This window comes from Wyeomyia smithii, chromosome 1, assembly GCF_029784165.1.
Source record: "Wyeomyia smithii strain HCP4-BCI-WySm-NY-G18 chromosome 1, ASM2978416v1, whole genome shotgun sequence".
NCBI classification, from domain to species: Eukaryota; Metazoa; Arthropoda; class Insecta; order Diptera; family Culicidae; genus Wyeomyia; species Wyeomyia smithii.
This window is the reverse complement of record NC_073694.1, coordinates 131,898,239-131,910,994: the sequence shown is the minus strand read 5'-3', so window position 1 is coordinate 131,910,994 and position 12,756 is coordinate 131,898,239. Positions and strand designations below refer to the sequence as shown.

Genomic DNA, 12,756 nt, shown 5'->3' with positions numbered 1-12,756 from the left:
AGGAGGAGAAAGTCTAAACTGGCGATAATTCTGTTTACGCGGAATTCATTCTTCAAACCAGTTTAAACGCGTGCCAAATCGAAGAATACCGAACTGATCGATTCACACTAAGCACATAGTTCGCAGAGTTCTATACGAGAAGGGTAATTAAAGCTATGGTCACTCACCGCTTTAGATGCAAGCTATCTTTGTGTGTTCCCCCAGGACCGGGTGTAGTCGAGGGTTGGCCCATTGAGATGTAGTACAGGCAGAGCAGGATAGTAATGAATGCTGATAGCAATCCGATGCATCGAGCCGATCCTCGCCGAAAAAGTTTCACAGTCATGGTGGTAGAGCCTTTGTTAGGGTGCTGTAGGCGATTTTTTCAAGGCTCGTTTTGCACTTTAGGAGCTGCAGAGCAACCAATTGCTTACTAACGATAGTTACTCATTTATGGTCGATTTTCCCTTCTTGACGATTTCCTCCAGCAAGGAAGTAAAGCATATAGCAGCTTGGTTTTGTGCACTTCTCTGATACTGCGATGTAATTTTTTCTCGAAACTTTTTCAACTGTTTTTTTGTTTTTCGGACTTCTCCTTGGTTACACTCCAATACGTTTATTCAGCACATTTGGGTGCTTTCATTGGTTAGTCACATTTTTGGTTTGGTCTGAAAATGAATAGAGAATGAATTTTAAATTCTGCTATCCGTTTCTGTGATTTTATTATAATCATAATTGAATCCGTTTAGTAGAACGAAAATGGCTTGTTGTACAAACCCCGATCGAATAACCCAAAATCAATTTAAACCCTGGACCTGTTTTAAATAAACACAAACAGCCAACTTTTATTGTACGTTGTGAATTGAAAGTACTTCAATTAGTCCTCTTTGAGCACTAGAGTAGCGACACGTGCTTCAGAAATGATTTTTCTATAAATTTTAATTATGTGGATACTTATCGACTGTTACGTACAACTCGGGGGAGGATTTTCGGCTATTCAGTCTATTTAGAGCAGCTAAACGATGTTTCGCTTCTACTATCCGACGTTTCGATGAAATATGAAATAAATCATCGAAACGTCGGATAGTAGAAGCGAAACATCGGTTAACTGCTCTAAATAGACTGAATAGCCGAAAATCCTCCCCCGAGTTATAAATTTTAATTGAATCGCGTTTCAGTGTGTGTGTGGGGGAGCAGGACTATCAACTATTTAAATGGTCGATGGCTCTTAGGGTAGTTTGGGGTAATTTGGACCCCCTAAGAAAAACTCCTGTTATTTCGTAACCTGTTTTTTCTATCCCATAAACGTAATGTATTATAGTAATATTGATCTGTTTTCTATGTTTCTGCACGAAAAAACCTTGATATTAAGGTCAAAAGAACAAAAAATAACGAAACTAAAAATTATGATTTTCGGACATAAAAAAATCGTTTGGGGTGAAAATGGACAGCTATTGGGGTAATATGGACAGTGTTTGGGGTGATGTGGACAGGGTAAAAAATGTGAGTTTTATATTATCAATAGTTGCTTAATACACAGTAGAAGGTGGTATCATACATACAGAATTATAGCTGCAATTCTTAGGCATTGCACAATGCTCAATTTTGATCTGATTTTGGATCAACGAGTTTCGTTTTGAGGGGAAATTTATGTTATTTTTCAGAACTCTTGTGTACCGTACAGTCTCGTGAAACAGTTCGGAATGATCAGATAATCAACAGTCTATATGAAATTAACCGTATTTTTTAAATTTTTGGGTCCCGGTTTGCATATCGTCGTTCCAAATCCGTTAATCCCGAATTCGCGAAACGGAAAATATATAACGTATGTACGTTGACGTACGATTTCTAATTTTTCCTTGAAAGGCCTATCAAATTACTTAAATTTTCCATTAAATCTTTTAATCGGTCAAACGGCTCAAAAGTTACAATTTTTTGAAAAATGATTGCCGATTTTTGGCAACTTTAATCCAAAATGGATCACACTAAGGACCAAACAAAAAAAAATACGGGTATAAAGTTTTTCGATAAAGAACAAGTATAACAATGTTGAACATGATCTGGACAAAAAAATAAATCTGATAATGAGAAAGGTTTAACGGCATTTTAGGGGAACAACATTTTCGGACATCAGAAATGAGTTCAGCACCCAAAAATTGGCATTATACGTCATGTTCAAGAATTTTAGAAAAAAATTAGGGTTTTCCAACTTTTGTTCAGAAACCCGCCACTCTGCGGGGCATTGAAAACACTTTTTGTACAGATAAATCATCCCAGATTGCCTGCAACACTTTTTACAGTTCATTGTTTGTACACCGCCGTCTATCCGTTCGTTTTTATATGCCCGCGGCATCAGTCCGACAAAAGAATTTACTTCAAACTCGCCTGACCATAACACCCCAAAAAACTGTCCATTTTACCCCAAACCGGACGCCTTTCTAAAAACTCAATTCCTTCTACTATTTTCGGTCAAACTTATCGCTATCTTTCATTAAAATGTACTATTTTACTAGACAAACACGGCTGCAAAGCTCATTGGACTGAAAACAACGAAGAAAATCTCAAAAAACCTTAAATACACAAGCGTAAAACTTACAGCAAAATCAACTTTTGATATTTACTTTGTTTACATTGGCACTGCGGTGCACCTGTCACAGCAAACCATGAAATTTTTATATTAGTTAGGGTTTAGTAGTTCAAGGAAAGGATGAAGTAGTACATGGAACCCAAAAATGTAATACTTTCCAAGATAAGGCACCTGTCCATTTCACCCCAGGGGTCCAAATTACCCCAAACTACTCTACACCATGCAAGGCGAAATGCTGGATTGTAGTCTAGACCGACTGGCTGTCATGGCTCATATCGTGTAGTGTATGGACTTGAGAATAACTTCAATAGACTAGTGCATTGATGGGGGAAACCTGAATAATTTCAACCAAAGATTTCTCAACAGTATAGTAGAAGCGAACGATAGTCAGCGTCGTTATGCTAAACTATTAATTGGTGAATGTGTGCAGTTATGAATTGATGAAATTCATCATGAAATAGCATGCATTTATTAGACGATTGCGTATACACCAAGGTCATTCTAGATGCGGGGTTAATTTTATTTTTTCAGATAAACACAAATAAAATCTTTTAATGTTAAATATGAATTAAAACGAGGGTGGTACTGTTCTGTTGAACAAAAACAACACATTGACATTTAATTTTAAGAAATTTTGATCACTTTGACAATAAATTAATTCATTTTTGAATACGCCCTTTTGAGAAGTAACTCTTGCTATAGAACACGAATTAATCCTCCTATTGATTTGATCATGGCAGTTACGAACTATTGGTTAACTAGACCTTTAAGTTGACACTGAGGTTATGAAAATCGGTCCTGTTAATTTCTGAGCAAAATAAATGAGACTGAAGAGTGTTTCATACACACATACATAAAATGTGCGTCGTCAAACTGAGTCGAATTGTATATAACGGTTAATCCGTTGGACTCCATTTAGTCTTGTTTCTGCTGTTTTTCTCGAAAAAACAGCAAAAATCTGTAACATTCTCAACATGTATATATTAATTTTTTTTTCAATTTTTTAACTTCAATAAACGCACTACCTTTTATGAAAAAATCATTAGGAGCATTTTGTAAAGGATAGATACTACATATTATTTTTCATAAATAAAAATTTGTTGATTTGATATAATGTTATTTAAATGCAATAATAAAACGTTAGAATCAACATGCGAAAAATACATGGTCCACTATTTAACCAATCCACCCACCCTGCGTGCTTTCTCGTGGTCTTTGATTGAATTAGAACCGTTATATATTTTAAAATGTGAACATAGGACCATTGGTTGCAGTTCTAGTTTTGGTAATCAGATAGTGGTTGAAACCATTACGAATTAGGCTGTGCGAATTATGTACGGTACTTCATTAGTCAAAGTGTAACTTTATCATTGTTACTAATTGATTGTCGGTGCTGATATATTTTCTTACAAATAATTAATTTCCGATTACAAGTAAACATTCGATTAAAATTTCGAAAACTGTTTGATCATTGAAATATGCTAATGATTCACCATCTTCAGATTGATTAGGTTTTATTTGTAGCACTTAATACTCCTACATAAACACAAGCAGAACACGTTCAATTATTAGCGGAGTGGTGTGTGGCTAAAGAGCTAACAATGTAATTAATCAAGGCTGGGCGGACCTCGTTAACGTGGGCTGAGTTCTGTTGGGTTGATGTCTGCGCATAATTTTGAGGATGATTAATTGCACTCCGCTGGAGCAACTTCTAGAGATGAATTCACGAAAAGTATTTGGTGCAAATGGACACCGATAGCATGGATATCCTAGAACGGATAATTTACGCGATAGCTGCCTTTATAAACATTATGTGCTGTCATTTTCAATTGATTGGCCAGTATGTGCGAATATTTTCAAGTGAAAATTTTATCTAGATAAAAATTTAAACCAAGATTAGTTGAACCAAGCTTGAAATAACATGGGTGATACCTAACAGATGTGTGCAATGTGCATTAAAAATGAATGCAATTAGTGTTTAGGTATTGAATGATAAATGTCTGCGGTAGCCTGACTCAAAAACTTTTACAGAATGATATTACATATTTATTTGCTTCCAATATTTACTCAATCAAATGCTTTCAAATTCAATTCAAAATCAAATGCTGCATGCTTTACGGTCCTTACCCGCTATGTTAAGCGTCAACGATGCTATCAACATCACCATCACCCTTGACGGCTATCTCACCAAACTTCTATCCAAGGAGCAACTTGGAAATGAGCACGACTCGATCCTGGATCAGATTGCGGCACAAGATTCTCCGCTGCTCAGGCCCAAGCTCAGGAATTGACACTTCAAACAAGGCTACCTTTACTTGGCCTTCGCCGATAACGAAACAGTTGTGTGGCTGGAGAGAACCCTCCCAGACTTAACTCTCTGGGATGGAGCACAACTGTGTGTTTACAACACGGATAACCTGCCGAAACCTGTTCTGTTCGCAGGTTATTTTCAAACAGCGTGGACATTTCAAACGAGAAAATACTGCGATTCATCCAGAATCAGAACGACTGTATCTTTACACTGGAGTGGCGCGTAAGGAACCGCAAGGAAGCAGGGAAAACCGTCGAGCTGTTTCTAGAGATCGACGAACAATCCACCACCCGTGTCACCGAGCAACGCTTTTTCTTGAACTACATGTTTGGTAAAGCTCACATGCGCCGGGTGGGCAGTCCGACAATCAATGCATGGAAGGGAATTTCTGATGCGAAGATTAGGAAAGTATATACAGAACGGTCAATTCAGGCATCACCACCTACTTAACGCAATCTCGCAACGAACAGGAAGCTACAGACGGAACGTCCAGCTTCGTCATCACTACCAGCTCAACGCAACCCTGCAATGGGAGATAAGGTTCAGCAGACGGCTAACAATAGCTCGACGCCTCAACCACTCACCATTCGCAAACCCATCCGCGATCGAGAGGGAGATTCCCCAGAAAACTCCAAGGAGCTCACTGCCTCAACCAACTTCAGCTCGCGAACCAAGGTCCCATGTGTCTGTCGCCCATCGCTTACAGTTGGCAAGGCAAACTGATGTCGGAGTGAAGGTAACCCAAAGCAGCAGTTCTGCTGATGGCAACCATCTGCAAGGTACCGGATCCTCCGATCCAACAACAGATGGATCCAACAGCCCAATGAGCAGCTTTCACTGGTCACTGGACAACGAGGTTAATATATGCAATGTAGGGAACAGCCCTATCTTACAAACGCTATAAGAGACGAGGTCGAACTCTCTGTAGAGCAAACATTACTGAGGAATCGAAAACTGGCATGTCTCTGGGGAATCATGCTTGTCAGATCACTTACATACGAACACTCAATATCCTCCGCCGTGAGACTATGCATTTGTTCAACAGAGCAAAAGCACATCCAATTGGGATGAGTACAGAGCTTCGATCACTAAGTACAACGCTGAGTTAGCAAAGCAAAGCAAAGCTTTGGTGCTACATTCCGATTCGGAACTCGACCTTCTGTTTATTTATACACAGACTTCGCAGCCAACTGTTTAGTGTACAGGACAATTGCGGGGCTAGCGCTACAATCCGACTGACACTAACAGTCTTTCCCGAGCCGAGACTCGAACTCACGGCGACTAGCTTGTTGGGAAAGCGTCGTTTCTCGAGACCGTCTGGGAGATAACACTGAGTTATGCAAGGCAAAAAGAATCTGTAGGACCCAGGTCTGCGAGGGCAGCCAAACGTTGCCCGAGGCCTCATGACTCCAGAAAACGATGCCAGTAGACCACACCAATGGTCTAAGGCAGTTGAAAAGATAGGACGGCAGTCTTACCGTCACTGTCTTCCCTGGGTCCATTTGCATAGACGAACAGCCGACACCGGAGCGGCGGGGTCCGAAATAAGGCGTACAGCGCCCAATGACTCGATTCTGCTCTCTCGAAGACTGTACACGGATACTTAGGCAGCGCAGCACTACGAGAGCTATCCCGGCAGAATCAAGTTCTACTGTACTGGTTACCTGGACCTTGTGGTATCGAGGGCAATGAAAACACTGACTACCTCGCAAGACAAGGATCAGCACAGCAATTTATTGGACCTGAGCCATTTCTGGGCACCTCCAAATCCGCCGTCAAGCGCGAACTTAAATCATGGAAAACGCTAGAAATAGCTAATCGATGGAACAATACACAAGGTTGCAGACAAGCTCTGCTATAACCAAAAGGCTTCTCGATCTCAAGCGTGGTGAGCTATGTCTGTACACGGAAGTTATTACCGAACACTGTCCTGCTTCTTACCACCTGAAGAACATCGGAATTGTCGGATGTGATAACTGTCGCTTCTGCAACCTTAAAATTGAAACATCAGTTCACCTGCTTTGTCATTGTAAAGCGCTAGCATTTGCAAGCTACTACTTCTTCGGACGTTTCCTTTTAACTCCATATTAGGTATGGAACTCTAATCTCAAAAGGGACGTTAGTCTTTTTGACTCTGCGATAGAAAATTGAGGCACAGCATTACTTACCAACCAACCCTACTCCATCAACGCGTACGGGTACCTCGCAATCTGTGTACAACAATCAGGGCCTGCCACAAAAGATAATTAATATGATGGTCGCAGTGGCTCTCTTAGTCCTAATGCCCTTCAGGCATACAAAAAAAAATGTCATTTGGTTGAAGAAAATGTTCTGCTCTCTATCTAAAAAGTTTCAGAAAAATCAACTAAGAAAATGATGATTTCATTATTTATACCGATTTCACGCCAATTTGGCCAACTGTTGACAGCACCCTTTCAGAATTCAATGAAACTGTGAGCGTGTAGGCCATACTAAACAACATTGCAATTTTTTCTGTAAATTTATCTGTACTAATATTTGGAAAGGGCTGAAGTTTTTTTTATAAACCAATATATCTGAATGACGACAAGAGATAGAGAAAAATTGTCAGGTTGTGACCTTTAGAAAACATTCTAAATTTTTAAAACAAAATATTCAAAAACAAATGAATTTGAGATCTTCACTGATCACTGAAAAACATTATTTTTAAAACAAAAGGTGATTTAAATAAAATCTGTCATTTAGATTATTTTCAAAATATTTTTTTTAGATAAACAATTTAGTTGCCGCAAACTTTTCTGGACAAACTAAAGTGGGTACTCTTAAGATTTGAAGTGTACGTGGTAATCTATTTGAACAAACTTCTTTGCTTTTATTCCAGTATGAACTGTATGTAGGAATACAATTTTGTTTTTAAATATGCGGGTTTTGCGAGTCTATGATACTTATAAATATTCTTTGATATAATTTGAATTGCAGAAAACTACACCAAAAATCACCACAAATGATCACTTTCTAAGCAGAGTGAATGAAGCGTTCAATTGAAAGGGTTTGAAAATATGCCGCTTTGTTGTGTTCTTACATAGTAAACCACGAAATAACTCCACAAGCATACACATGCCTATGTATGCCTACGTGCATCTATCACAGTGGTTCCCAACCTTTTTGGCCTCGCGGCCCCTTTTGCTAAACAGAAGAGCTCCGCGGCCCCCTATGCGAAGCTAAGAGAACTGCGCGGCCTCCCAGAAGAATTTCAGATACAAGTTTTGCTATAGGAGGCTGCGTTTTTCAGTCTCATATTGTTCTATAGGGTAGAAGCACCGGTTTTGGTCATAGCACCAGTTTTGGTCATGATAGAATAAAATTGATAAATGTGAAGAAGTATCTTGAATTACTCCTATTTCGAAGTTTCGTATTGAAACTGCAGATGTTATTCGACAAATACATTACTTACTGTACTAAACAAATATGCGTGTTTTACTTTTAATAAAGGAACTTAATATACTCTCCCAGGTTTACTGTACAGTCTAACGTTTAGGTTATTTGCAAGCTATTTTTGGTAGAGCATAATCTTGTTTAAGTTTGTACATTTCTATAGCAAATTTGGTTACCAGCATCAGGCACAACTGATTACAGCACATGGATAAAAAAAATAGGCATTATGGTATGATTTTTCTCTGGAATATCAAAAATAACAAAAGCTTCCAAAAACGATCAATGATCCATTCTTGGCCACATATCTAAGCAATTCCATAATTCATAATTATAAAGAAAGATTATATTACTACAGCACCGCTATTTGATGTAATATATCCGTTCCGCATAATATATCCGTTTTTTATTGGTTCAGATTATTTACAAAATTGTAACTTCGGTTGTATCTACCGAAACTAACGCTTCGGATTTTGAACTATTGTTGGTAAATAAAACAAATAAGTTTCTATGTGAAAAAAACAAAGAGCGGAAGCCTATTAATAAAGATAAATGACAGAAGAAAAATTAACATAGATCAATGATGTGATGTCAGTGTTATTAAATATCCTACTCATCTCATATATAATTTAGCTCGAAGTAAGTTGCACTGCTAGCTATGTGTGAATATAATATTATTATTTAGTTTGATTAAAAGATATACTGGCCTTTTAGTTAGTTAAATAACGAGGATTTGCTGCTGATAAAATATATCTACATGGTGAAGTCAAATTATAAAATAAATTCGTGTGAATTCAACTTTTTCGCGAATTGGCCAGAATAGGAGCCCTGAGTGGCCAATTAAGAAATGCTATGGCCAAAAGAAGAGTCAACAGAAGTTTTTTGGTAGGAAAATATATAAACAAAATAACATAATTTTACTATTTAAACTCAATGTTAGTGAAAAATATGGGCGAGTTCATCCGAGTCCCACGTTGAACTGATTCAATTACATATTTTCGAAGGAAGCACGCCAAATACCTCTTATCAATAACATACTATGGCCGAAACCGGTGCTTTTACCCTAAGTCAAATTTTTTTCAAGTTTTAGTCCTAGTACGTAAAAGAGTTGAAAATTCGCTATAACAGAGGTATTTAGAACCTGTCAAATTTGCCAAGAGCTCCGCAGCCCCCCTAGGTAAGTCCCGCGGACCCTTTGCCGGCCACGGACCCCCGGTTGGGAACCACTGATCTAGCATAAGTACAGAAGGAAAAATGAAGTGCGTTTGATAATTATAAACAGCTAAATACAATTTTTTAGAGTTTAGTTTGGTTGAAATAGTTATTGAACGTGATGAAATGTCTTCTGAGATTGGCACGCATCCGCTGTTCTGGTGCATTTTACTTTTCGGATATTACTTCGATAACACCCTCATCTGTTGAGCAGACGGCTGAAACAAGCGAAACATAAATCAGCATAGACAGTTTTGAGTTTTTGGATCATGACATGCAATCCGTTAAATTTTGCCGATTATGGCGTGATATCAACAAAGGTTGAATGCATTAGGTCAAAACGAAGGCGAATAACTCTATTTAGATAAACATATGCTATTGGTTTCCCGCGCCTTTCGGATTATAACCATTTTCACAACCAATCGCCACCACCCACCTAAAGAAACACAAAGACTGGTGTCTACCCTCCCCGTTTTGACGGGCGGGTAGATAGTAAACTTTTCTTGACTCAATTAGAGATTGATTTATTTTTTCATTTACTTTGGGCTTGATTTTCGTACCGCACTGACTCTACCTGGTGATTTGATATCTGATTGTTGTACTATGGTCCTGTAGACTTATGTTCACAGTCGCGTGTTACTTTGAAAAACCTGAAGAACAGAACAAGGCGAGGAAAATTTATGGTTTCGATACTTGTTTTCGCATCTGTTCCGTTTAATTCCTAGCATGTGCAACGTGTTGTGGGAAATACATACACTGGAAAGTTTTAGAATCCGTGACGAATATCAACCGATATAGCAGTGTAATCGAAATGTGTTACAAAACACCATCAACGAGAAAAATCAATTTTCCATAGCAAGTTGTTGAAATTGCAATTAGAAACGATATAACGGAGGAATTATATTTGCTACAATTTTATTTCAAATGATTGAGTAAATATGAAGATTACTTAGAGTTACAGGCGTACTTGTTTGAATCTATCGGTTTTTTATCTATTCCATGCCAATAGTCGTTACAGGAAGACTATATTTTTGATCCGGTAGAGAAGATTTCGATGTATAAACATGTCACAACATGATTACAAATTCTTGTATACTTGTGTAGATCCTTAATACTTGTGACACTGCTAAGGTAATCACGGTCTCTGACTAGTCCATAGTTAGTCCTCATATTTTTTTGTATTCATAGCGTTGAGAATGAATGCTGTTTAATAGCACAATAAAAGTGACATATAATTAACTAGAATATACAAATTACGGTCTCAAGCATTTTGTACAGTTGGAGTAAGCCAACACCATCAACTTTTATGACTAATGTAGAATTTATCGTCCTTCGGTCTGTTGCTAGGAAATAATTGCTAAACGACTATGTTCTCTAGATGTAGGCCAACTTACAAAAACGTGGGTACAGAACTTATTTTCTTCCGTGGTTGTCATTAGATCAAATTAACCCTGGCTTTGTTACACAGTGTATAACACGATAATATTGGTGTGAACAAAACATCTTGATAAATTTGGAGTTGGAATAACCTCCTGATGGGACACCTGAAAAAATGTGCAAGGGCAAAATATGGTGCTGGTCCAGTGGTAGTAAAATCGAAATTTCTCCGACCGTTTTGTTTATCAACCAGCAAAACAGCCATCAGTTACCTTCTAAGCACCATATTCTTATTTTCCAGTACCTACTTTTACTAAACACAATCTGTTTTTATTGAAACGTGACTACTACACAAAAGTTCAAGGCCTAAACAACAAATTGTCCTCTCGATTCGCACAACATTTGCTCTCATTTCGCACAGAAAATGTGTAAAATGTATAACACTTCATTGGGCTGGGCAGCATGCACAGCCGTGATTTTTTTGCAGGAAGCTGAAGAACAACAAAGCACCCGGCAAAGACGGACTACTGAGGGAGCTCTTTAAGTATGGTAGAGAGGCACTGGCTAGTGCACTGCACTCGGTCATTTTCAGGATTTGGAAGAAGGAAAAGCTGCCAGAAAAGTTCGCTTATGAATGCCGCCTACAAAATACTCTCACAAAAGCTGTTCCGTCGTCTATCATCTTCAACCAGCAACCAGAAGGTTCAAAGGCCAGTACCAAGCGGGTTTTATAGGAGGCCGCGCCACAACGAATACAACGTGCCCACACATCACAACTTCATTGACTTCACGCCGGTTTATAATAATTGGTGATGGTGATACTTGGCAATAGGAACGAGCATCAGTATAGTAGAACAGTAAGCGTGTAAAAGGAAGAGTATCACATTACACACACGCACTGATAAACAATAATAACAAGCATGCCAACTCTCAATAACGGTATTGTCAATTATAGAAGTGCGGGATACAGCAGACACCCGGGCATATCTCACAATGGATCTAAGATTCTTGTCGCAATGAGGAAGACCATACAAGAATTTTTTTTTATGTATAAGTCTTCAATGGCCTAAAAAATGTTTTTACCATTTGTATTGTAATTTTTGCCTTTCTCCTAGAAAGGTATAGCAATCACTTGCAAAACCGAAAGTATAAAAGTGCTCCAAAGGGCCGAATGGCATATATCACTCAACTCAGCTCGACGAGCTGAGCATTTTCTGTATGTGTGTGTGTGTATGTGTGTGTGTGTGTATGTGCAGATTTTTATTCTCACTCACTTTTCTCAGAGATGGCTGGACCGATTTTCATAAAATTAATTGCAAATGAAAGGTCTTGTTGCCCCATAAGACCCTATTGAATTTCATTGTAATCGGATTTTTAGTTTAGAGGTTATGTTTAAAAATGTGAAAATCATGAAACATCAATATCTCAAAAACCACACAACCGATTTCAATAAAATTGGTCTCAAAAAAACGGGCTACCTAGAACACCCTTAAGTTTTGAATTTCATAAAGATTGAACTTGTGGTTCAAAAGTTATTAAAAGAAACGTGTTCTGAAGACTGTTTAATCTCACTCATGTTTCTCAGAGATTGCTGTACCGATTTTCATAAAATCAGTGTCAAATGGAAGGTCTAATTGCCCCATAAGACCCTATTGATTTGTTTTGCAATCGGACTATTACTTTGCCTGTTATGTTTAAAAAGGTGAATACAACATAAACATAAAGGAACATATTCCGAAGACTACTTGGACTCACTCACTTTTCTCAGAGATGGCCGACCCGATTTTCACAAAATTAGTGTCAAATGAATGGTCTAGCTGCCTCAGGAGACTCTATTGAATTTTACTGTAATCGAACTGTAACTTCATTTGTAATGTGC

General features: G+C 38.2%; 1 protein-coding gene across 2 annotated transcripts in view; it reads right to left on the bottom strand.

Moving 5' to 3' along the window:
* LOC129723637 (alpha-mannosidase 2) overlaps nt 1-12,756 on the bottom strand; it is a 134,800-nt gene that overhangs the window by 33,083 nt on the left and 88,961 nt on the right. For both annotated transcript variants that reach the window (XM_055677987.1, XM_055677981.1), the window contains one exon: nt 168-647. In XM_055677987.1, the coding sequence (XP_055533962.1) occupies nt 168-325 (158 nt within the window). In that variant the 5' untranslated portion in view covers nt 326-647. The remainder of the gene's footprint in view (nt 1-167; nt 648-12,756) is intronic.